Source organism: Molothrus ater, chromosome 8, assembly GCF_012460135.2.
Source record: "Molothrus ater isolate BHLD 08-10-18 breed brown headed cowbird chromosome 8, BPBGC_Mater_1.1, whole genome shotgun sequence".
Taxonomy (NCBI): Eukaryota; Metazoa; Chordata; class Aves; order Passeriformes; family Icteridae; genus Molothrus; species Molothrus ater.
In genome coordinates this window covers 35,833,416-35,860,160 of record NC_050485.2, presented here as the reverse complement: position 1 = coordinate 35,860,160, position 26,745 = coordinate 35,833,416, and the positions used below count along the sequence as shown (strand labels likewise).

The window sequence follows — 26,745 nt, the reverse complement described above, 5'->3', positions numbered from 1 at the left end:
TCAGGCTGTATAGGTCAAAAATTGACTGACATCACTCTGGACAGGCATTATTGAGACACACAAAGAAGCTGTTGTGCCTTTAAGCTTATGGTACATTGCAACGCAGTAAATGAAAAGCCACTATTATGAGGGGATGTTTATGTCAGTATCTGAAACAAATCTTCTTTTTACTAGGATAATACTGTCTTAAATTGTTAACTGTTGATCAGATAAACAACATGTGATAAAGATCCTATAATCTCTTTTCATACAATTGGTTTTAACCCTTTAGCAGCTTTACATATTAAAATATTACGCATTGATGACCCTTGTGAAAGCTTGAAAGAGCTGTAAATTACATCCTAACACACTTCTTGTGTAAGCAGTAATGAGAGAATTCAGGATTAGATTTTAATAAGGTGGAGATAGGAGATAAAATTTTCACAGGAGGTAATGCCTCAGTCACTGCTAGAACTTGCATCCTGCCCCCTTCCCACTCTTTTGACCTCTGTGTGAGAAGAAAGGAGTTTGATCTCCCTGCTAAGGGTGCAGATTGAAGAGGTATTTCGTGCAGTGCAGGACATAGAGAACCTCTCTTGCCATGTGTACCAGGCAAAGGTGACCCATTTCTGCATGACTACATAAAGGGCCAGGAAGCTTTATCTTTCTTTCCTTGGAGGAGGAGCAACCTAAATGTTACAGCAATTACTACAGCTGATTTGAGATTCCTAGATTGCCACTTTGCATATTTTGCTTTGAAATGTCAAATTCTCATCTCAAATTTGGACCGGGAAAAATGATACATTATGGGAAATCCTATTCTGACAAAGGTAAAATTGCTGTCTAAATTATCAATACTAATAAAGTCAGATTTGTGGACACATCATGTAGATCAGAAAGTCAAAGCTTCCTTGAATAATGCACATGACAAAATGCAGTGGAGACCAGCAGCCAATATATTTTTTTTCAAAATTACCATTGTGTGAGCTCTCCTCAGAGGGGCTGAGGAACAGAAGCTGCTGTCCTGTTTCTTTTACCTCTCTGCTACAGAACTGTGAGAGGAAGAACCATGAAAGAGAGAAAAGTAACAGGCTGCAAGTGCTTATTCCATGGTGCTAAGCAGTTCGGGGTGTGTTTCCTGAACTTTCTTAAAATTCATACTGCTGTCTATGCTAATTTACAGTGAAAGGGCAGAGAGGGCTGGAGAAGCTGGAAGAGAAAGAGAAACAAATAGAAAATCTGTCTGCCAAAGAGTAACAGATGTATGTACGTGTATGCCTGCATTGTAAGGTACAACCCAACAACATTCGGAACACCTTTATCCTGCCAGCTTCACCCCGCTGCCTGTGCCTCGGGCAAGGACAGCAGAGCTGTCCTTCAGGGGGTCTGTGCCACTGTGACAGGCACAAGCCCCAGCTGGAGCTGAGGGGCTCTACCTGCCAGGACAGTTCAGATAATCGCACTCTGCATGAGGTGGCTTGCACTGCAATGGAACAGATGCGATCACGATTTCAATTACAAGCCAGATGATCTAATGCAGCAGCAACTGGTGTCTCTCACCACCATCATTTGCTGCCTGGCCCATGCAGTATCCTACCACAAATAAGCTTTACATACTTTAGGCATCACCTTTGCCCATTCTCCCTGAGGCTGACCACATTTACCACTGGTCAAACCTAAATAAAAATAAAGGTTTTTTTTTTTAACAAAATATCCATCTTGATTTCTTAGTGCTCTTTTCTACAACTTTTGAGACTTACTATTTTCAGGTAAAATAAAGAAATTTTTTCATGTTTTAACATAGCTGCACACACATCCAGAGATTTTGTGCATTCAGTTCACCAATTCTCACTTATTGAGAATTCTCCTACTCAATTGATTATTCTCCTACTCAAGAATAAAATTTGCCATCACAACAGGAGTTGCCGATGATAAAGGTAAATACAATCCTGTTCCTTGATTTTCAGATAGCTACCAAATTCTTTCTACCCAATTTTGTTTCTGATAAGCAAGCAAAATATTGTTCTTTAATACACAGTGTAATTTTTTGGAAAAAAAAAACTCCCTCCAGGCTTCCATTTATGGCAATGAAAATAGGTATTGATAGGCTTTTAATACACCGCAAATATGCAGAGTGTAAACCTTTCCTCCCCCCTGCCTTTTGCTTTAGATCATCATTGGGTGATCTAAATACTAGTGCACAATTCACACACAGATGTGAAAAATTTGTATTGCAGTAAGACCCAGGAATAAACTGAAATGTAGAAAGAATGCACTTTTTGTAGGTACATCTATTCCTTATAAAATGAAATAATTCTTAAAAAGAGGGATTTTATAGCATCTTCCAGGTGATATTCTGCCCCGGTTGAGCTAAGGTTCTAGTCTAGACATAAACAAAAAAAACAAATAACAGGTGGCTTTATTAAAGTACTTATTACAGATTTCCATTATGCATTGCAATACTCCACTAAATTATTCAGACTACAACTTTAAAGTCCAGATATTACTACTGGTTTGTTATATGTGTGTTTTTCCAGCCCCAGTCCCTGCTGCACCCCCTTGCCCTGCCTGAGAAGGGCTGGCTGCCGGTGCTCGAAGGTAAGCACGGCATGAACGGCTTCCCACATTGTGACTCCAACCCCAGTGGCAAAACCTCGGCCGTGTCAAGAAGTGACAGACACACCTCAGTGCGTGTCCAGCGACACCGGCCCGCCTCCTGCAGACACACAGGCACTGCCACAGCCGGGCAGGCTGCAGCGCTGCCTGCGCCTGGCACTAGGACCGCACCGCCTGCGAGCCACTGCTGAGCCCGCTTTCCCCCGTGCACGAACCGCCAGCGCGGGGAAAGCCGCCCGGTGCCCGCAGATCCCGGTGCAGGAGCCGTGGGGAAAGCCGCCCGGTGCCCGCACATCCCGGTGCCCCACAGATCCCGGTGCAGGAGCCGCGGGGAAAGCTGCCCGGTGCCCCACAGATCCCGGTGCAGGAGCCGCGGGGAAAGCCGCCCGGTGCCCCGCACATCCCGGTGCAGGAGCCGCGGGGAAAGCTGCCCGGTGCCCGCAGATCCCGGTGCAGGAGCCGCGGGGAAAGCTGCCCGGTGCCCGCAGATCCCGGTGCCCCACAGATCCCGGTGCAGGAGCCGCGGGGAAAGCCGCCCGGTGCCCGCAGATCCCGGTGCAGGAGCCGTGGGGAAAGCTGCCCGGTGCCCCACAGATCCCGGTGCAGGAGCCGCGGGGAAAGCTGCCCGGTGCCCCGCACATCCCGGTGCAGGAGCCGAGGGGAAAGCCGCCCGGTGCCCGCACATCCCGGTGCAGGAGCCGCGGGGAAAGCTGCCCGGTGCCCCACAGATCCCGGTGCAGGAGCCGCGGGGAAAGCTGCCCGGTGCCCCGCAGAGCCCGGTGCTAGCGGGAACCGCGGGGAAAGCCGCCCGGTGCCCGCAGATCCCGGTGCAGGAGCCGTGGGGAAAGCTGCCCGGTGCCCGCAGATCCCGGTGCCAGCGGGAACCGCGGGGAAAGCCGCCCGGTGCCCCACAGATCCCGGTGCCAGCGGGAACCGCGGGGAAAGCCGCCCGGTGCCCGCAGATCCCGGTGCAGGAGCTAAAGGGCACCCCAGGCCCGGTGCCCGAGCTCACGGGCACCCCAGGCCCGGGCCCCGCACATCCCGGTGCCAGAGCTCACGGGCACCCCAGGCCCGGGCCCCGCACATCCCGGGGCAGGAGCTCACGGGCACCCCAGGCCCGGTGCCCGCACATCCCGGTGCCAGAGCTCACGGGCACCCCAGGCCCGGTGCCCGCACATCCCGGTGCCAGAGCTCACGGGCACCCCAGGCCCGGTGCCCGCAGAGCCCGGTGCCAGAGCTCACGGGCACCCCAGGCCCGGGCCCCGCACATCCCGGGGCAGGAGCTCACGGGCACCCCAGGCCCGGTGCCCGCACATCCCGGTGCCAGAGCTCACGGGCACCCCAGGCCCGGTGCCCGCAGATCCCGGTGCCAGAGCTCACGGGCACCCCAGGCCCGGGCCCCGCACATCCCGGGGCAGGAGCTCACGGGCACCCCAGGCCCGGTGCCCGCAGATCCCGGGGCAGGAGCTCACGGGCACCCCAGGCCCGGTGCCCGCAGAGCCCGGGGCAGGAGCTCACGGGCACCCCAGGCCCGGTGCCCCGCAGATCCCGGGGCAGGAGCTCACGGGCACCCCAGGCCCGGTGCCCGCACATCCCGGGGCAGGAGCTCACGGGCACCCCAGGCCCGGGCCCCGCACATCCCGGGGCAGGAGCTCACAGGCACCCCAGGCCCGGTGCCCCGCACATCCCGGGGCAGGAGCTCACGGGCACCCCAGGCCCGGTGCCCGCAGAGCCCGGTGCGGGGGCTCACGGGCACCCCAGGCCCGGTGCCCCGCACATCCCGGGGCAGGAGCTCACGGGCACCCCAGGCCCGGTGCCCGCACATCCCGGTGCGGGGGCTCACGGGCACCCCAGGCCCGGTGCCAGCGGCTCCCCCGCAGCAGCCTGCCGGCTCCGTCCCCTGCCGGCCCGATCCGAGGATGCCCGTGCGGCGGCCCCGCGCTGCCGGCAGGTGACGGTGACGGACGGCAGGTGCGGGGCGGGCGCTGCTGTCCCCGCTGTCCCCGCCAGCTGAGGGCACAGCTGCCGCCGCAGCGAGCGGGGCCGCGGCACAGGCCGCGGGATTCATTAGCTTAATGACGCCCAGCCCTATCAGAAAGCACGAGATAATTGTATTTAATTTGTGTACGTTTTAATTACGGAGCAGGCGGTGCCAAGTTTGATGAACGTATCATCTTCTCCGTTCTGCTCTGTCACCGCGTTTGTGTTAATTTGCATCTGAGGCTGGAGGAGCTGACGGCGCTGCTGCCAAGAGGCCCCGTTTTTACCGTGTCATCCTTCACAGGATGACGCCGTGCGGGACCTCTGCCTGCTGATAGCAGGGCCATCCCTTCCTGCAGCCACAAATTAAAAGCAGGTTTATGACCACATGCTCCGAGACCCTCTGGGGCCCTGGAGGAGGCAGCCAGAGAACAATCCATTCACTCATCTCTCCCCTTATCTATGATGGAAGTAGAAACAATTGCATCATTTAATTTACTGTTGCAACGGGGATATGGCTCATTGGCCCCTCGTTGTTTTGAAGATGGATTTAATTAACCTCCTATGAATCTTGCCAATACGTGTGGCAGCATCAGTGTGGGATGAAAGATGTCAAAAAATCAGCTGCAGGGTAATGAGCATCTCTCAAGCTTGCTCTGCTGAGAGGACTGGTGGCTATAGAGGTTGGCCCCAGCAGAAAGCTGTGGAGCAGATTGAGTTAATACACTGCTGCCTGGCCTCTGGGAATCCATGCTCGGGTTTGCCTTAGACTACTAAGAAGAGAGGTAATTGAATAATTCCTAGTAGCCACATGTACCTTTAACGCAGAGGCCATTTGCAATCACTGGAAAATAAATAATTGCAATTAACTACACTGTTAAGTAAATATATCCAGTCCCTCAGGGAAGTAATCTGCATGCCTTTCTAAGTCTGGCTACAATATAAAACTCATCACAAGGTCTATGAGAGTAATTTATAATGAACATTTAGCAGGTGCCTCAGATGTGTTGCTGCAATTTACCTACATTAATAAAGCTCTCCTTATTAGAACTGAAGTTGTATGCATTTTAATTTAACAAATCTTTATTACACTTTCCTTTTACAAAGGATGCTGTTTCCAGCATTTCCTAGAAACATTTGAGCTTGTAAAAAAGTTAAAATCTGTATGAGAAGAAAGTGTTTACAGCAAACTGTTTGAGATTATAAAACCAATCCAAGATTTTACATGCTTTCCTAACTGGAATGAAAACATGATGTGAAAATTGTAAGCTATTGATTTATTCCATGATGCGCTGGTTTATCTCAGAAATAAAGCAATGTGGTTTTTTTTTTACAAGAATGGTTTAGTATCACTTTACTGCAGGAGGAAGGGGACCCTGTCACAGTTTTTAACCACCAGCCACTATGGAGCAGGACCTCCCAGAGCTCAGCACCTGGTCATGAATTCAATGGTTGCACCTGATATCCCAAATGGACACGTGGGCACCTGCACATTATCACTGCCCGGGAAAGGTAACACTCTGGTTTGGAATAGGGAGGCACAATTGACTATGCCCACAACTACATACACTTGCTTTATATGCCATGTCAGTATTTTTAATGCAAAGGAACTTTACTGGTTTCTCAAAGCAAAATTAGTCAGAATTAAAAAAAAATAAAATATTGCTGTCTTTGTAACAACAAGACTGTGCAATTCTTTCATGCCCTTTTCCTGATGCATTCAAAACATCTTCTGCAGATATTACTTAGATTAAAAAATATACACACACACACACACACAAATATTTGCACCTGACAAGACAGCCAGGTGGTTGCTGGTGTCTCCTGAATGCACAAGGAGAGCAAGAGCCTCATCCTGACAGGTGACCTGTTTCTGTCCAGGGAAGCACATCTCTACCAAGGAGGAGATAATTAAGTCTCCACATCCATCCATCACCTGACTATCTCACTTGAATCAGCTTTTCAAATCAGTGATAATTGTCTAATTAACTATTAATCTTTTTCATGACAATTACTAATGGGTCATTTGTTGGCTGGAGTTTGCAAGGATCTTTGTTAGTGTCCAATGCATGGGATGAAACAATTTCAACTTAAAATGTTTCCCCAGATTTGAGTAAGATCTAAATCAATTATTCAGAGGTGAAAAGATGTTAATCAGCTTTTATTTTGAACAAGAGATGTTTGTTCAAAAGAGAGCGAGTGATGTCTCAGAGGAAGAGGTCCCCGTTTTGCAGGCACACCCTGTGGCAGTGCCAGGAGTGCTCCTCCAAGTTCTGCTGGCACGAGCACGCTGGATAAAGGGATACCATGCCCCCCCCGGCTTGCTCAGAATTAAAGACCACATTGTGCCAAGACAGCGTGATCAAATGGAAATTGTGTGATTCACTGCAGCATCAGCAATACAGTGGCAGCTAAAAAGTCATGCCAGAAGGAAGTCGTTCCTGTTTTATCAGATAATATAAAATCACATGGTCAGAGGTGGCAGAGAGGCACGCTGCAAGTGAATGATGGAGTCAGACATGTAAATTCTTATGAGCAGTTATTAGCTTTTAAAAAACATTTAATCAGCAATTCAGTCCTGGCTTATCAAAGGGCTGCTTGGCAGAAGTCTAGAAAGGAAATATTCTGGTTGACTGTAACCCACAGAGCACACAGAGTGAGTGGACACGGTTAATTCTAAGATGAGGACGTAACTTTTTTTTTCTGCAGGTAGAGCTTGAAAGCTTTTTGTAGGCCAAAATGTCTGGAATTCTGAAACACCACTTCTGTTGTTATCTTTATAAATTTTCATATATGATACACTTAATCCCCCTCCAGCTTACCAAGCAAGCTGCCACCAACCCTAACAAGACTTTAGTAATGAAAAAAAAGGTTTTTTTCCATTTTTTCCTGGATACAAGGCAAGGCTATGGTTTACCTTGAGCAAATGGATTTTGTGATTAATGTGACTTTCTCCTAAAGCCTGACAAACTGAACTCGTTACTGAGCTGCCATTCTTGGGACTCAGGAGCACACAATTTTAAATTCTAGGAACTACAAGGTACTTTTCTAAGAGAGTCCTGAATCAGCAGTCTCAGAAAGAGGGTTTTACTCCCAAAGCAGTCAAAATAAGCTGAGTTTCTTAAGCCTGTTTATACCTTCCTAAAATGGACATACTGCATGAGGAAGACTTCTAGTATGGAGATTCAACTAATAACTTCTTTAAATATTAAAATAAAGTAATTCTCAGAGATTAATACAGATTGTTACTACGGCCAGCTGACTGAAAAAATACTCTTCCTTGGTCTAGACCCACCTAAAACACTTGAATGGTAACTAAAACAGAGCAAGAGTGGTGAACTGGCCCACAGACAGAAGGAGAAATACTCCTCTGGATAAGCACAGCCACAGCTGGGAGCTGAGATGCTTTGGGCTGGGGCAGGGTACAGGAGAGAAGCAGCTCCAAGTTCCAGCACAGTGCCTGGGCAGGCTTGAATTTGTGAATTTTTAATATGTTAATATTTTTAGTATTTTTTTTATATTATGTTGCAAACACTTCCATATGTGCTGGGAATAGAGGTGCTGGAAGGTATCTGAAAGCAGTGGGCAAATAATCAGAATGCTGTAACAGCCAAAAAAGTCTAGGATTTAAAAAAAAAATCAGTAGGCAAAACTTTGAATTTAAACAGCAGCAAATCCTCAGCCAGCTTTGCCAATATAAGATTAAGTGAATTTACCTGGCTGTCAGACAGAAGATTCGGGTCTTACAGCACATCTTAGAGTGACCAAAACCCAAGGAAATGTAGATCTTTCTTCTGCAGTTACTGCCTTACTAAACACACTTTGTAACTACAAGGGTTATTTTTGCTGGCTGGAGCAGGGTGGTGTCCTTCACAAGGCTGGACTCTAACAGAAGATTTTCTGGATGTTGCGCAGTGATAAAGCCCTGGCACTCACCCTCCTCAAAGCGAGAGCCTCGGCTGCACAGCCCGAGCAGGATGTGCTGGGACCTGGTCCCAGTGAGGCTGCCCAGGCAGGCCAGGACCCGACCAGCAAACACACCTGGAAAATTCACTGGTGCTGCCTCAGCAACAGCACCTGGCATTGCCCATGTGCCAGTAACAGCCTCCCCCTGCACGGCTACAACAACAGGAAAGCAGATTTTCCTAGCAAGGAAATCAATGGGACTTTAAATTAAAGCTCCCATAAGTGTTCAATAAATTACATATTAATGATTTATAGTCTATTAATTATGAATTAATATACACAATATTTTTTGCATCTGATTTAGGACACTGCACATCAGGGTCTGGACTCTACATTCTGAACAGCTCTCAGATTCTCCCTTTAAATGGCTTAATTGGGAAGTTATTTACAAACACGCTTTATTCTTTATGTTTGATGTAAGCACAGTCTGCATTTACACAAGTATTGCTTGTAGCATCTCAGTGTTCAAACGTTCAGCAGCTGTGGTCTCAAGAGGGAATTCAAAAGGTCAGCAAGAAAAGCAGAGATAAATTTAGTAACATACACAAAGATGACAGGTCAATGGATTAACCCTTACAATTCCCAGTATTAACTCCGCTGCTGAATAGTCCAAAGAGCGGTTAATATCCATTTGCATGGGCACACGTTTAAGAACCAGAAGGGACTGGGACAGCCTTTGGAGTGGGAGGCTCCCAGCTGAGCACAGGCTCTCCCTGGGGCTGGCACTGAGCATGTGGGACAGAAGCACCCCTGCCTCTCCTGTTGTGCCGCTGCCAGCTGTACACGGCCGGCCGCGTTTGAGCTGCACCTTTGAGTCACACCCTTCACAAGCTACTTTGTGAGGTGATTTGGGCCTGGATCTTAAAACACAATCAGACACCGAGTCCTATCTAGTGCTATTCCCTCTAGAGGTGGCCTATAGCTCTGTCCTTCCAAATGATACTTCAGAATGGATCTGTCACCTAGGAGCCAGCCCTTACTGCCAGTGCTGCATGCTGACTATTAACTCCCTCAGGACTGTCCAGAGGCAGTCCCAGACTCATCAGACAACTGTTTCTTACAGCTCTGGGGTCTGCTGACATACAGATTTATAAACTACACCAAGTACAAAACACTACAAAACAAACTTACCGTGACTTTAGCTGTCCATGCATAAACTGGAAGTTTCTGAATCAGTTTCAATTATGCTTAATTAACATTGCAGAGTAGCTGGGTGAAGTTCTGATTACTGGGGTATGCTACTTCTCAAAAAAAAAAAACCAATAGAAAATATAATTCTAGTGCTTTGTAGACTCACACAGGCTTGCATCTGAGGTAGGAAGAATGTGAAAATGAATTTGATTCATCTTCCAATTACACTTTTTCTGCTCACATGCAGCAACGTAAACCAGTAGGGGTAAAACACTCTCAAGATGCAGAGGCTCAGAAACCTCTGGGCTCACCCTTCTTGCTCTGCAGCTCACTCTGTTTCCATCATTTGGGGCTAGTGATACTATTTTGTTTGATGGGGATGATTTTGAAACCGACAGATATAAACATAGAAAGCTTGAAGAATTGGTACTAAAGCAAACACCCTCTGCAGAGTCAGTGCTGCAGACTGCTGGCAGTATGTGAGTCAGGAAGAGCTTGGAGCACCCTCATCAGTACTGAGTGCAGGGGGTAACTGCTGCAGTGTGACTGACAGGGGCTCTCAGACGGCAACATCCTCAGTAACACCACCACACCACTAGTGAAGAGAAAAAGCATAACAGTTCTTTGAAGTGATCCCCATCAAGTGATCTCTGAACATTGATGAGAACTATGGCAGCCACAGGGGAGCAGAGCAGGTTTTGACCCTTAGCATATGCAGTCTGAAGCTGCATATTCTGAATTAGTGACTTGACTTCCATTTCAACTATGCTTTAAGCTTCTTGGCTGACTGACTGCACTACAGAAAGGATTCCAAGAAGAAGCTATTAGTTCCATATGAAATGTTGTAACATCACACTCCAGTTTTTCAACGGATGGACTACTGATCGTGTAAGGAAGGAGAACAGCACTGCACCTGAATGGGGGGCTGCCAGCCTTTGGCGCACAGGATATTTCCCACAGATTTACAAAATAAAAACTTCTGGCTCAAAAGATGCATGCCTACCCTCAAGGACACCAAAAAGACATTGCAGCACCTCAGAGAAATAAAGTGTGAAAGCCATAAGATTAAATACCCATTTCAATCTGGGTATTATTTCTGACACCACCTTACCTGAAGCTTCAGCATTCAGGTCAAGGTTATCTCAACTTATAATGAAAAAATTTAGTACATTATTTTGGCTTCATGCAAATCTCCTAGTCACCCCTCCACATCAAGATGCTACAGGCACAAAGGTCTGTACTGATGACTGCCTGTACTTTTAAAGTGTGGAGTTCTACCACAGACATTGAGGAAATGCCTCTTGTTTTTCCTCAGAGTAGGAAGGTAATGCAACACTTCCTCTGTTTGCAGGCAATTATTCTGATTCATTGTGAGCTATAAGGAGATGGCAAGAGTCACAACCACACAATGTTAGTTACTTGTTGGATGTTCCTGTTAGAAGCAGTCTTGGGCAAGTCTGATGTCAATATTAACATTACTTTGTCAAGTCACCTTTAGGTTTTCTTCAGAAAAAAAAATAATAATTCCAACCTGGTAGGGTCTACAACAGAAGAAAAAGAGAAGTCTTACCTCTACTACTGCTTTGGCATCCAGTCTGAAGTTGAAATCTCCAAAGACAAAATACGAAACTTTCTCAAATCGCTGATCGATAATTCTGGAAAAAAATGAAAACAGAACAAACCTGTCATTTGGCTTTACAAACATGCAAGAATATACAAGGACACACATGTTATCCTTTAGCACAGTCTCAGAAATAATTATTGGAACCATCAAAACTACCAGTTTGTACTGGACCAATATATTAACCATATTTTTCAGTTGATTTTCTTTGCTTAGGCAATTTTATCTCCAGTCCCTGTACAACAGGGCATCTAATTTCCCATGCCTGGCTGACAGAGCAAGCTGGGGAAAGCAACAGTTCATACAAATCTTGCAGAAGTGGCATTTGGGAACCATGGAAATCTTGAGGGTACCATGGAGGTCCTTCACACCTTGGAAAGTTTAAGGATATAGCTTTGGTCTGGGCAGGTAAGAATTAGGAATGCTGAATTAGCAGTCAGTTCAGAGTACATTTGAGTTTACTGATATATAAGCAACGTCACCTTGTTTTGGGGTACTTTGTGAACCACAACAGAAGTGACAGGGTTGGGCTAGACATCAATCATCCCATCTGACAGACTGAGCATCCCTGAGGTTCCCAGAACGGCTACAGCTCTCTCAAGGCAGCTCTCTGTGTTGTTCACAGCGGATTTCTGCTGAGGCTGTAGCTAACACCTAACAAGTAATTGCTCCAGCTGTGAAGACTGACTTTTCCTCAAGCCTTTGCTCAGTCTTACCCAGGGAGATATGGCATTACTATCCATCTTTCAAATCTCATATTATTAAAAGCTGTCATATTATTAGCTGATCTATTATTAGCAACAGTTGTAAGGTACTCTCAACAATACACAATTTTACAGCTTCTAGAGATCTTGGCATTTAGAAATCCACCAAGTCACACTTATTTTCAAACCAGGAACCAATGTAATTCATCTCCTATCAGTGGCTGAGGAAGGCATGAAACACCCAAAACTCAACTGCCACAGCCACCAAGAATTTATACAGACAAAATGCAGAGCACACAGAACCCCCCTGGGTGTGCAAGATGAGAGAACTAAGGAACGAACGCAGGCAATGCCCTGTGAACATTCTGGGAATACATCAACGTGGAAGCGTTACTGTCAGAAACTCCAGGTGAGCCTGGCAGGGCCCACACGGGCAGGTGAAGCACCATCCTGCAGCGCTGCTCGGGAGGCACTGCTGCCCCATCAGGAGGCAATTGCTTCAGATGGCTTTACCAGTTCTAATGCATTACACCCATTCATTCTCAAGCTATAAGGAAGGATGTAACACTGGATCTGCAATGAGATACTGCTTCTCCTCTGAAAACATCTCACGGTTTTCATCAACAGTAATCTATTACATGAGGAATATTATTCTATGGAAAAAAATTATGTGCATTGGGCCTAAGACACTGATCATTTGAGGAAAATCTCTTGCAAAGACTTATCTGTTTCCGCTATGAAAATCTCCAATCCTCCATTTAGCTGACAGATTATTGCAGGCACTGTTAATAAATACTGCCCACTGTCAGCTCCCAGCGAGCCCTGAGAAAAACCTGTCACTCCTGACCTGCACAAAACATTAGTTTGATTAGTGCCCTCACGGAAAATTGAAGGAAAATGAGAACTTAAAAGCTAAACCATTTACATTGCCACAGTTTGCTAAAAGTGAAACCATTTACATTGCTACAGTTTGCTAACACTATCATTGCAAAATCACATCAACTTACACATCAGAACCAGACTTTGCTTTCCAACTGTCCTGATTCAAGGACCAGCTTTGGCTCTGCTCCCTGCCATTTACTGCTGACAGAGGAATGACAGATATTGCAGGAATGACATCAAGGTCCACTGAAGGCCTCTTGAAACAAATTTGGATTATGAGTACCATGCCTGTGATTGAATTATGCAAAGACAGATTTTCCAAATAAACAGACTATTAAAAAAATAGTCTGTGAAAATGTTTCCAAACTGATGACTGAAACAGCTAATTAATCTTCTTCTGATCAATTAATGAAAACTCAGCCATTTCGTAGTCCTGCACATTACCTGATTAAAATGTGATTTGCATACAAATCATTGTCAGCTCTACTACTAATAACTTTTGTCCATTTTCTCCCCTAGTAGCTTATCTTCTTGGACATTTTAGAAAGAGTGTCTCATGATAGGTTAGAGTCCAAACGTTACTTCAGAATGATTCTCCAAGTGGCTTCTGACACATCTCTTTTCACAAGTGGTGAAATTAATTCAGGTGTACAAGAAAATTCACAATAGTGGCACAGCAAAGGATGCACACATTTATGTACTTACTAAGTGATGTGGGGTACCTAACAATGAAAATTCCTTTAAGCGACTCAACTTAATACGTGTACGTAACCTAATGTCCTTGCCATTACTTACTATTAATAAGTGGAACTTACTGTTAGTTCAAGAGTTCCCAAATCTTAGACCTCTTTCAGCAGTTTGGAACTCTGATAGCTTTGTGCTGAAATGCCTCCTGGTACCTAAAACTGCCCCAAATCAATGGCACAAGAACCAGTTTTCCTGACTGTGCTTTCAGAGGCAGACCTCAAGTGTGCAAAGGAGATGGCAATAAAGAAGAGTACAGCAATGTCCCCTCCCCTGGGAACGAGCAGAAAAGCTGCCTGTCACTGAGGGCACTGGGACAGAAATGGGGCGCTGCAAACACAGCCAGTCTGGCCCGGGACACAGGGAAGGTGTTAGGACTGGAGTGAGAGCTCAACAGAAGTCCTCTGTTCCTTGTGTTTCCATGTTCTAAGCCATAAAAATGTACAGATCAACATGTGTGCAGGCAACTGAGAATTCAGAAGACAAATTTTTTAAAAAAGAATGAGTGCTTGCAGAAAAACTAGGAAGGCTTCCAAATCGATGTCATTCTCCTTTGCTTTTTGTTTCTAAAAACATCCTTCCTTTAACTACAAATCAAACAGTCCTTTAAAACCGCCACCACTCAATGAAGTGATAAATCTGAACCATGTAAAAAGAAAGCAGCCAGCCCAAGTCACCAGTATAAATCCAATGGTTTTAGTGGGAGGACCCAGTGACATTTCCTTTAACAACTTTTACCAGCTCATCCCAAAGGGTTTCAGCACATCTGAAGGCTCTATTCCTGTACAACTTCAGATAGCTTATGACAAAACAGGTGACTCAGTTATTCATGACTGTACAGAAGGCACAGGTATTTCCCTTGCACAATTCTACATGCCAGCCACACAAGTCATCAATGCCTTCACTGGCCATGCTGCTTCTTGTGACCTGGGCAAGGCCACCAGGAGGGGACAGGGGTTCAGAGTGGATCCAAAACTCAAATGCAAACGAAACAGGAAACTTTTCCAACAGATGACAGACAGCCCTTCCGTTCCAGAAAGAGAAGTCTTCATTTTGAAAAGGGTGGAAGAACACATTCACCCTCCTCATCCTCTGCTCTTGCTCCAAAAGGAATCACTTATAGGAAAAGAATTTTTTAACATTTTAAAACATACCGAAGAAAGATGTTTGCTTCTGCACGTTTTGGAAATCAATATAACAAATTGGCAAATCAATCAATATAACAAACTGGAAAAATCAGCTGCACTGGGAAAAAAGCATGCTCCCCTCTGGGCTTTCTGCTGTCCCTGGTAAACTTTAGAGCACACAACAACAAACACCAAAGATGATTTCACCTCTTCCAAAACCACAGAATTTGTAATTGCACAGAGAGTCCTTGATAACAGACTCTTCATACCTGGAACACATTTCTTGAATTATTTTGCCAGTTTCAAACACATGATACATTTTTAATTGATGGCACTACACAGAAAGTTTTCTGCACTGAATGGGTTAGTGTCTGTTTGTCTTCACACCTTGTTTTATTTTGAGAAGTAGCAGACAAGTTGGATGAATGAGCAGAAGACTGTTTTAGCCACAACAGGGGAGTAAGAGAAGAAACATTCAAGCAATTGTTACTTTCAAGTGGAGCTTGCAGTCCAAATTATCCCCATGCTGAAATGTTTTGATGAGTTAAATACATGATTTGTACTTTTTTTTTAAGGAGTAAACTTGACTGTCACTGCAAATTAACACTAAATTACAACTTATTTGCTGCAAAATAAATACATGTAATTCTTATTTTGGTCTAATAACTGCAATTTGGCTCACTTTGGGTATCAGCAAGAGCTTTACAGGCCCAGAAAGAAGCTCCTGTGTTGCACTGGAGACATCCATGCTCTGCCGTGCCAGTCAGGCTTTGAGCAAACCTCGTTCCCTCAGCAGAGCCTTTGGCCTGGCAGACCCTGACACACTGTCCTGTGACAAAACCATCTGTTATTCTGGGGGCATCAGGTGAATTATGAGGAACCTCTGACCTCCCCAAGCTGTGCTGCTGAACAGCTTCAGCCTGGGCTGACCAGCCCGGCTGGGATGGGAGCGGGGCTCGAGGGAGAGGTCACTCAAATGCCACGGCAGGAGCCTGCGCTCGGGGCTGCTCGGGGTGCCCCCAGCTCCTCTGCCATAAGGACACACCTCTCAGCTCGGGTGGCAGTGCCAGCTTTGCTGACTGTGAAGGCAAAGTTTTCTCAAAGCCACTTAGGAAATGTCAGATCCCTACCAAGACTAAAACAAGGAAGAGAGAGCAGTTCATCTTCTCAATACTACTTGAAATCTGGACCTATTTATTGATTTCAGTTGCTACACACAGCAGGGTTCAGTGCAGTCCTAAAGTGAACAATTCTGTGTTATTAGAATCCCTGAAATCCTTTTGCAATACATTTTAAAGTACTCCTTGAAGCAGCTAAAAATAAAGTTACTTGATTAAATGCACCTCTTTTTATAAATGCTGTATGGGCCACTGTATACATACTTCAAAGCATTGAAATTCAGCCAGAAAATTAAAGAATCAGCTTCCCCTTGCTTTCATATTTTCCCTCTCCTATACTGTCCCCCCTTCACAGAATGGAGAAGACAAGGAAGCAGTTAAATATCAGCAATCTGGTCATGGAAGAGAGCAGCTGAACATGATTCAGTGTGACAAGAGGCACTGTGATTTGGCTAAACCATTTCTCAGGGCACTTTGTAAGGAGGATCAGCAGCATTATTCCTTTAATAGCCATGTCGAATGCAATAGCCAGCTGGGTTTTGTCCCAGACCAAGGTATCAGCATCAGGTCAGAAGGTAACATTCTGTTTACATGATTATTTCCTAAAGCACTTATCTTCTCCTCGGTGTGAAAGTTGACTTTTCTGTTTGTAAGGAGGCCTAAAGAATTGAGGGAATGGGAAAAATTAGCTACACTGAGCTGGAGCTGAATGGCATTAGGTGGGAGGTCTGAGAAAGGCTGCAGCGAGGCTCAGCAGGACACCTTATTAGCCGCGTCATCGCAGTTCATTCAGGCAAGCCATACCAGTGTCACCAGCATTCCCACACAAAGACAAAGTTCTTCACACAGTCTATAAACATGCCTCCCTGGCCAATTCATCCTAACTTGACACTGCTGAAAAGAGGGGCTTGAGGGTTTTGGTTTTTTTTAAACACAACAATAACATAACAAAACAAAACAAAAACCGTGCAGCTCTGCCAAGCAGGCTGAATGGGGGAGAAGGAGGGACACTGTCACATTTCTTGGGAAGAAACAATCCAAAGGTCAAGCCATATTTTATTCGGTGAGCAAATTTTTCTAATAACTAAATGTATTTAAGATAAATACCAGCTAATATGAGCCATTCCATCTTTCTCGCACAACCTCTGGGGTAAGATACTATCTCTCCACAATCTATTTATTTCTGTGCGTTATCTGCACATGGGAGCTACAGACACAAAAGCTTTTAACAAAGGACAGAGAACCACAGAACGGTTTGGGTTGGAAGGGACCTTAACATATGACTGCCTATATAAAATGTCCTCTCCTAAGTGAAGGAATATGAAGATCACAACTAACACACTGAGACAAGAGGATCAGCTCACTCCTGGTGCGACCATCACTTCTCAGGACAAACTGCTCACTCTGTCTACTGCTGACCTGCAGCTTGGAGCCACAGGTTCTGTGTGGAGTTGATGCAGCAGAAGCAGTGCTGGGCTGTGTCCCCAGAGGGGCTCTGAAAATCCTCTCTCCCACTGCGTGAAGCCTTCAGGGCACCCGTGGGGCGCTCGCTGTGCACAGCACAGGCGCCCAGGCCCTCGACCCTGCCCGTGGCAGAGTGCCAAAGGCATCATCAACTCACCTTCCCTGGCCAGGCAGGGTCTCACCCCAACAGGGAATGTTTAGAAAAGTGGCTTGGCCATCGTGTTGGCAGAAGCCAAGAGCTGGTTGGGAAGTGGCAGGTGACCTATGGATAACAAGGTTATACAACACCTTCATCTCCACGGATCTGTAGTGCCAGAGGTAGTGACAGCTCCTGCACTGACTTCTGGTGGAAAGTTGGGGAACGACAACACTGTCTCCTGCCACAGCCACGTCAAGGCACTGAAGATCAAGAGGATGGAAACACTAGGTTTTGGCTTACAACAACCCAGACCATTCAGATTTCTGTTGCTCCTATCTGCATTGATGAAAACTTTTAAAAAGAAAAAGCAGAGATCAGCCCAAACACCTGCACCTTGAGAACTGGTGCCCTCCCCAGCAGAGGTTTCAGAGACAGCTTTGAAAGAGAACCCTGTCTTCTCCTGTATACCACCTCCCTTCAGCTCTGATAGTGCTCAGCTTGCACACTTTTGCAATTTCAAATACACATTTGGGGGCAAGTAAAAAAAAAAATCCCCATCCATTCCAAGGGCAAGTTACCTGCTGACTGATAGTTTAAGTATGCCTCAAAAGCCATAACGGAAGTGCCTTCATTGGCATGCCCAAGGTGGTGTAGTGCTGTCATTAAAAAGATAAAGTTTATAATATTTTTGTGCCTTGTTCTTTCTGATATAATGGCTAAAACCTATTAATAACACCAAAATATCTCAAAAGGTCAAGCACCATACAGCAAGATGAAGGGAATTGTCAAGAAGCTTAGGCAATCATCTTAGCACTCAAGACATTTGCCAGGGCTGTTTAACTAATATGTGATGTTCACTTTTAATTTCAATATAGTGCCATTTGGGCAAAAATGTTGTATTTTTTAATTAATTACAATGTCAGCAGCTATTAAGATTAAAAGAAAGACCACATCAATAATAAATACTTAATCCAAAGAAAGGAATACAAGAAGAGCAATAAAAATCAATTTTTAGAGCTGGAAAATTGTGACTTTTTCCTCACTTGACTGGTATTTTCATTATATTGACAAACCCATGATCTTACCTGACACTGACATTCGCCTAATGAAATAGCAGCCCTGGATAATGATGTAAGGACTTGTCAATTCTGCTCCAGGACAGCACAGCACTACAACACTGGCATTACCATGCAAAGAAATTTTCATGCTCTTCAGCTGATACAAGAGAAAACTATAAGAAGAAACCAGAGAGATGGGATGTCTTTTTGGATCTTTGCTTTATCATGGAATATTAACATCCCCCCACACAGTTTCTGAGCTCCTTAGTGCTGGTGACACTTGGTGCTCAGCAGACAGCAGGTAACTGCCCAATCTTTCTGCATGAAGCCCAAGACATCCCAATTCTTGCTTTTTCTTCTGCAGGGCGTAAATGTGGGGAGCAAAGCCAAAGTCCTGCAGCCACTTAGTGTCAAAAGCACAAACAGTGAGACAGAAATAACCAGGATACGTGGCAACAGGATACTGCTTATTGTTAAGCTTATAAAAGTATTTTTTGTGACATATTTAGAGCAACTCAGACTAAAGACACTGTCTGTCCTAAACAGCTCATTGATAGGAACGACAGTGCAAGGGTTAAGGACTTTTGTCAGATTTGGGTCTTGCCAGACCTACAAGAAGCATCTCTTCCAGCTCCATCTCCTGTGATGGCTGTGTGGGCAGCAGAGCCACCTCATCCACAGCAGGCTCCACCATCACCATCGGGACTGGGCGACAGCTGGGCTCAGGGCAACTGTGAATTTAAAATAAACCCAAATGTTTCTAGAAGAGGGCAATGCAAATGGCTCAGACCCAGAGAGAATTCACTAACAAAGGATGAAACAATGCTCGATGCTGAGAACAGCTCATGAGCAACCAATTTTACATTATCCCTTTGAAAATCACACTACAGTGGAGCACCAGGAGCTAAGAGAGGGAACAAAAAAGGGGTGAGGACAGAAACGTTTGAAGTGCTAAAGAGAAGGGAACAACCCATTTTCCAAAGAGCACGGTGATCAAGAAAGTTAAGAACTGTCAACATTAGGTTTGAACAATGAAAATTCTAGTGGATATTACAACAGCAGGACCCATTTCCTTGCTGGAGCTGAGAAACTGACTCATCTTGGTTGCATCTTAAACCCAGCACAGATGAAATGAAGATAAAGAAGCTCCACAACAGTCGAGGCAGCTGCATCAACTGACCTATCCAGCCCTGAGCAGGCTCTGCCCAGCCAGCTACATCCTCTCCAGCTCCTGCACAGGCAGACCAGTGGCTGGAAACGCTGTCCCTCCCACCTGAGCATCCTCCTGGTGGGGATGATCCGAATCTTTCCAGGACATGGAACGCAGGAGGCAGAGCCCACAACCTCCTCCCACAGTGCTCCCACCTTATGAGAGTCAAAATCTCCAAGGTGGCTATTTGGCCTGGTGCCCACAGGCTCCAATGGGAGCAGAATGGGGCTCTTTCAACCATTCTCCATTTTATCAGCTCACAGCATTGTAAATAAAATCACAATAGCAATTTATTTTCATTTCTCTGCAAATGAGTAAAAATTGGATCAACAGCCCATATAGATTCTCCTTAATTGAATCACAGCTATTCTAGAAGATATGGCCATAGGATAGGAGATTTGAAAAGAGGCAGACCACAATGGATGCTGATGTCAGTGTCACCTTTAGCTGGACACTAATGACTTATCTTCTTCCCGCTCCAGGCTCTCTAAGGAACAAATTACAGTAAAGAGAGAAATATAACTCAATGAGAATGTGACACTCTGCACGTTCTCATAGAAAGCCACTTTCTGAGCAAAATCGAGCAGGCAACAAGTTACTTGCAGTAATTTCTTTTTTAAGAGGCGTTCTGTTTTCTTGCATCACATGTTTAATTACACATGCTCTCCTGGGAGAGGGACTGTTGCAGTAAACCCAACCTTGCCTGTGCTTGCAGCGCTTACATTCTACCAGAAAGACTCAGCAGCCAACAGGGCAGCTCCAGGAGATCCTGGTAATGGAAAACAGGCAAAAAGGAGTAAAGCCTTTAGGGAAGATGAGGTGGAGGCCCCGAGTGCCACAAGACTGCCATGATCCACATCCCCACTGCTGGACAGGGACTGTGTGGGCAAACAACTGACTGAAACGTCTCCAGGAATCCTCAGAGCTTGAACTGCAGCATTTCTTCTGAAAGAGCCGCAATACTATTCACACTGGCCAGGTACAGCAAAAACTGGCTTAGTGCATCTACTCCATTTTTTCTTTAAATGACACCTTTCTCTGTGATACCTGCAAGTATCTAAAGTTCTGGATTTAGGATTTCAGATCTTCGCTTCCAAACCTGGTACTGTTCACACAGATTTATCACAAGAGAGACATTAGATATTTACCATTTGAATAATGAACACTGAAAATTTATTATAACCTGTTCAGTTTGTAATGCCAAAAAGAAAAGAAGAAAAAAAAAAGCTCCAAATGCTGAAAACAACAGAATAAGGACAAAATTAGTGATTAGGATGACCGAAAATTATCATTCACTTAATATGGAACTGCAATTATTGTGTGCCCTTCAAATTATACTAGTGTATGCTTTCCATTACAATACATACCAGTACAAAAATATTTTCCTGCTAAAAATACAATCCAAGTAAAATTCACAATGTGTCTGTGCAGAGAGGAAGGACAGACGAGTTGAATTTTTGACAACTGCATCAAAGACGCCAAAGCTCAAGCCAGCAGAAAAACAAGGAGCAAGGAAAAGTGACTTTGGCTGTATTTGACAGGCTGAAAGTAACAAGACAATTTTGCTGGATTTACTCTTTAAAGAGCATATTATCCAAACACGCTAATTTTGAGAGCACTTAACCTTCCTCTAAGGGGGAGAATGACTGAATATTAACGAGCTGAGCTTCGGGTGTTTAATGAAAAGCTGTCGATTTGAATGTGATCCAGGGATTTAAACCTTTGTTAGAAAACATTTGGCTGGAAGGTTTATTTGCCTTGAGAGTGCTTTTTATCTGAATACACAGAAATTTCACTATGCATTTGAAGGCTCATGTTAAAATCACTGCTGCAAAAACCAAATAAAGTAAAAACAAAACCAAACCAAGACAAAAAAATCCCAAGCCCTCCTAAAGCAAGCAGCTTTGAGGATCTTCCCAAATGACCCAGATCTTTAGAGCAAAGTTTTCCTTTGCCTAGAAACTAAGTGGCTTTTCTTTTGCTCATTCAGCTGCTAGTTCTGGGAAAAGCCCAAAGAGAAACATTTAGATTGGAGGGGTCTTTGAGAAGAGGTGACAGTTGACTGATGAGCATCCATAAAATGACAAAGAATAGTTGTGTGGAGCCGGTGCATCACATCGCCTCTCCCTGGGAAACTAATTGCTCTGAATTGTTAATAGTAACATTATTTTTCTGGCAATCATTTCTTTTCAATACTCAAAATCAGCATGAAACAGCTCCTTTGACCGGACATAAAAGTTAAATGTCCCAATGTTGATCAAATTAACTTCAGCTATGTGACAATGGACTATATTTGTGAGAAAATAATGAAGGGCACAAAGGGAAGCTTTATGCTAAGATTTCACAGTTGTAATGTAAAAATGTTTCTGTTGAACTAGGCCAGGGAACATTTCAATAGGAAAACAGAAGAGCACTGTCACTTTCATTAAAAAAAAACCACACTCATTTTATGGATCTCAATGCTTGAGATAACTTCAGGAAGTTTAGATGGCTGGCACATCCCAAGAGCCAGGGATCAGGCTAACACCTCACGTCCTGTCCTTCCCAAACTCTCCTTCCCACTCTTGAAGGGCCCCATCCTGCAGCTTTTTCCTCATTCCCCAGCCTGGGTATTGCATTCTTACACTTTTGCCCATCGAGTGGCTACAGGACATGACTAATATGTCAATATAGTTAATTAATATGAAATATGCACAAGCATTAGTTATAACAGCTGCATGAAAAATTAAACCAAACTGTAAACTATTTTCCTCTCTTACTTGCATGTGTAGTTTACACCCTCCAACTTCAGAAAATACAAAAAACCAAGTATCATGCAAATAGGGCTAACTGTACATGGCAATTATCCAAAACGGGCTTTGAAGAATTTTTTTCCCTCCACAAAATATAAAGCAGATGTTCTTACCTCATTTTAAAGCAAATTCAGTTTTGACTGTAGACCTGCGCCTACCTGGAACAACATAACTGACTTCTGGGGGCTCAGTTTGGGTTTACACTGGTGCTGACAGAGACTCACTACACACCTCAATTTTCTACATACACACTGTATGTGTATTTGTAAAGTTACAAGCAAATATTTGTTCAACAACAGCATGATTCCAATCCTCTTGGTCTTAAAAGCAACAATCTGACACCACATCTCCCTTGCAAAATGGCAAATATTAAATGCAACCTGGCTCAGCACATACCAGTGAGCTGCCTTTAAAAGTGTTCTTTCTATTTAACTAATTCTAATGCTATTAAAGCTAAATCACTTCAGGATTAACTTTATTAAAGCAGAAGCTTTATTAAAGCTAGAAGAACAAACCCTTCTACTCCTCAAACATGCTACTAGGATTACTAACAGACTTCCCCAGGAGAAAACTTTTAGCATAACTTTGTATCATTCCCCCAATGCTTTTTCCTTGGTTTTCCCCCAGCCTCCCCCTGCTCACCAATGCTGTGATGTTGCACAGCTTTTTTCTTATGCGTTAAAACTTTGTGGCTAAAATAACTTTAGAGACAGCAACTTCCCTGGCAATCTGAACAGTTAAACTGATCCATTTTAGCTTTAATTTGCAAACCCTCTTCTGGTTTGCATCCCCAACTCCTGTGGTAGCTGTTGCCCAAATAAAAGGCTGTACATAACTCATGTTTATGAAGATGCAGCGTGAACACAACTGAGCTTTCACTGACTCCCACAGTGACCTAAATCAACTGTGAGAAGGTGTTTCAGTTTCATTCAGTGAAGGTTTAGCTCAATAAACTGTTTTCCTTCTCAGCATTGTTCATCGGGTTTGAACTGCATCGCTGTTAAATGCTCTTTAGCAGTTTAAAGGCTTTAAAGGAAAAGACTTATCAGTCTCTGTTTTTAACAGCACTAAATCTGCATTATTAGTTCATGCAGATAAGGGGATTTGAAAGCTCAGCTTGAAACCTCTCTCTTTCTGTATTTATCTGACACTGCATAGTTCCAGTAGCTCAGCTGGAAATGTAGATCTATGAAGCTTTAAAGAGAGATTAAAGCCAAGAAAAGAAGTACTTTTCCCCCTATAGCTGCTCTCACTTTCCCTTTTCCTGCTGTCTGAGGGAGTGCTGGGGGACAATGGCCAAAGATGGTTCCCAAAGCCCCTGAATGGGGACACTGTTGGTGGCAGCATTCATTCAAAGTAAGCTTCAGTGTATTGTCCTCCCCAATCAGCAGATCAGAATAGAGTGTGCTGGTGGCTGCCAAAAGGTTAGTCCTGCCGATGAAAGGGGCTTCCCATTATTCACTGGCTACAGAACTCCCCCTTTGTGCCCGCCAGCCCCTCACCGCACTGTGGAGGTCCGGATCTGCGGCTGGCTGCTCCCTCAAAATGAACAATTCATCCACGGCGAGCTTGCTGTGCCACTGCGCAACCCGAAATCCAAGGGCTCCTTTTCTAAGGACAGCGGAGTTGGGGCAGTTTTTGGCAGTGTCACATTTTAATGATATACCATCGTGACATCCCTGACCCACGGCTGACACTAATACTACAGTCTTATTACCTTACCCTTGCCAGGGCATCGTGGGAGGTCCAAAGCCAAAATTAGCTAATGAAGCACACTGTATGCTGCAAACAAGCGTGCAGTAAATAATGCAAAAGGTTTGCACAGGTTTCCCTCATGCAAAGCATTAGAAAAGGAAAAGATACCAATGGAGCCAAGCAAAATGAAAAAAAAAAAAAAAACCCAAACAAACCATACTGCTCTATGCAGCAGAACTCAAGAATATGCACCCAGACTGCACCGAGATCCTAATCTTCCTGAGCCCCTGTTCTGTAAATTAGGGATCTTTTATATATATGCTATCTATGCAAACCTTCCAATTGCCTCCAGCATTTTCAAGTGGTTTGAGCAGGTTTTGCAAGTGATACAAGAGAAAGGCAATATTGGCTTTTTCCTGTTCACCCCTGGGTCATCCCAAAGGTGATGGTAAATTCCTGTTTGGAGAAATTCCTGATCAGCCCCCTGCTGGGGGAAAGGCAGTCTCTACTATCCCACCTACCGGCCCTACAGGACAGAAAACCCACAAAGAAGGAAATTTGAGAAAGAACACGACTGGAAAGGCATTTACACACAACTGCAACATTTCAAAACATTTTCAATGAAAAGCTACATAGGGAAAAACGGGAACAAGATATTTTCCAACACATAAATTGCTTTGTTCAGGAGTGTCTGTAACTTCCAGGCTGCTGCCAGAGAGAGGCAGAAGAGCAGACAGCTGCTTGTGGACAGGGATGCCTTATGGCTGTGCCAGGCAGCAGAGGAGCAGAGGCTGCTTTGGGCAGGGGCTGCCCATGGGGCCAGGCAGGTGCTGCTCTCAGCCAGCAAGGGCTGGCCCTGGCCGGTGGTGCGGCTCAGCCAAAAGCCTGAGTGGGGCAGCAGGATGGGGCTCAGCACCCCTGCCGGGCCGGGCCCCCCATTCCTCGCCCTGGGGAAGGACAGAGGTGACACTGGCCAGGTGACAGCAGCAGCGGTCCCGTGCTCATTGGGGGGCCTGGTGAAGAGGCTCATGGCCACGGGCTGCTGGGCAGCAGGGCTGGGGGCAGGAACAGCACACAAAGTGCTCTGGCTCTGTATTCCTTCCAGGCTCAGCAGTTTGTTTGAAGCCCCCCATTAGGCCATGGACTGCAGTGTGTGCCACGCTGCTCTGAAGGGACACGTTAAAGCTCTGTTTCTCAGGCAAGCATGAAGCTGGCTGGCACCTGCTAGTAGAAATACATTTACTCTGCCAACACACTGATGCCCACACAGAAACATTGTTTTCTTACTCAAGAGAAAGCTGTCTTCTTCCTGGCTTTATAATTAGGGCAGCTGTAAATTTCTGGGTATTTTTGGGACTCCTCTGTATTGTACCACTCATCAGATGAACCAGCTCTGTAACACCACCAGAACCCATGTGGCCACTAACACCAGCAACGACGATACACAAGCGCTGTGCTGCTGCAGAGATGAGCTGCCTGCTGGACCCAGCTGGTGTGGAGATTAGAGCACACCAGCTCTGTGTGCAGGGACTCACAAGGAGAGGCTGAAAGACTTGGGCTTGCTCAGGTTGCAGAAGAGCTGTCTACATGAGGACTCTGTTGCTGGCTTTACCTGTTTGGTAGTTAGAGAGGAAAAAGCCAGACTTTGCTCAGCAGGGCATGCCAAAAGATCCAGGTGATGGACACAAACCACTTTAAGGAAAATTCTGGCTGGATAATAGGGACAGAAAACTTCACAGTGAGGGTAGTAGAACACAGTAATGTGCGGCCCAGAAGAGCTACAAACCACCATGCTGGAGCTGCTCAAAGCTCAGCTGGACAAGCTGTTGAAATCAGCCCTGCTCTGAACAGAGGGATGAGTAAGGGACTTCCAGAGGGCACTTCCAACTGGAATTATTCTGTTATTCTGTAACTGACGATGCACTTGAATGCACTTCACTAGAGCTCACATAGTCTAAAAATAAGCTAATCTACCTAACACATTTAGAAAATAAGTGTGGTTCCTACTCTGCAATTCTGGTGACTTCAGAGCGGTTCCCTGAGATCAGTTATTTGGCTTTAAAGAATAAGTGTCATAAAGTGATCTGTAACCTGCACTGTCTAGAAAACTCTGGCAAGCAGTAACCACTTTCAGGCGACAGAATAAAACCCTCTACATTTCTGAGTGTGCCATTTGAAACATCCTTCATTCGCTGCTTATGAAGACAGAGATTGAAAGAGGCCAGGAAAGGCTAATACATACCTATCAAGTACATAGCCAAGAGCCTTATGCCGTATTCCTGAGTAAACCGATGGGCTTGTTTCCCAAGCAATTAAATTGGAAGCATCATGGAAAAGATGAATGTTTACCAAGTCAAAGGCACTATGACAAAAAAAGGAAAAAAATAAAATGATTCAGGATAAAAGAAAAAAAAACATTTGTTGCATCAGCAAAGTATTCAACACAGCACTTACTGTATTCACTCTTATGTTACCTTAATATTTACTCACAAGAACTGTGCAGAATAAGCTATCATAAT

At 45.1% G+C, this 26,745-nt stretch overlaps 1 protein-coding gene across 2 annotated transcripts in view; it reads right to left on the bottom strand.

The window, feature by feature from the left end:
- The window catches only part of INPP5A (inositol polyphosphate-5-phosphatase A), a 190,853-nt gene that overhangs the window by 48,675 nt on the left and 115,433 nt on the right, over nucleotides 1-26,745 (bottom strand). For both annotated transcript variants that reach the window (XM_036385695.2, XM_036385694.2), the window contains exons 8-9: nucleotides 26,469-26,588; nucleotides 11,243-11,327 (exon numbers count right to left, since the gene is read on the bottom strand). In XM_036385695.2, coding sequence (XP_036241588.1) covers nucleotides 11,243-11,327; nucleotides 26,469-26,588 — 205 coding nt within the window. The remainder of the gene's footprint in view (nucleotides 1-11,242; nucleotides 11,328-26,468; nucleotides 26,589-26,745) is intronic.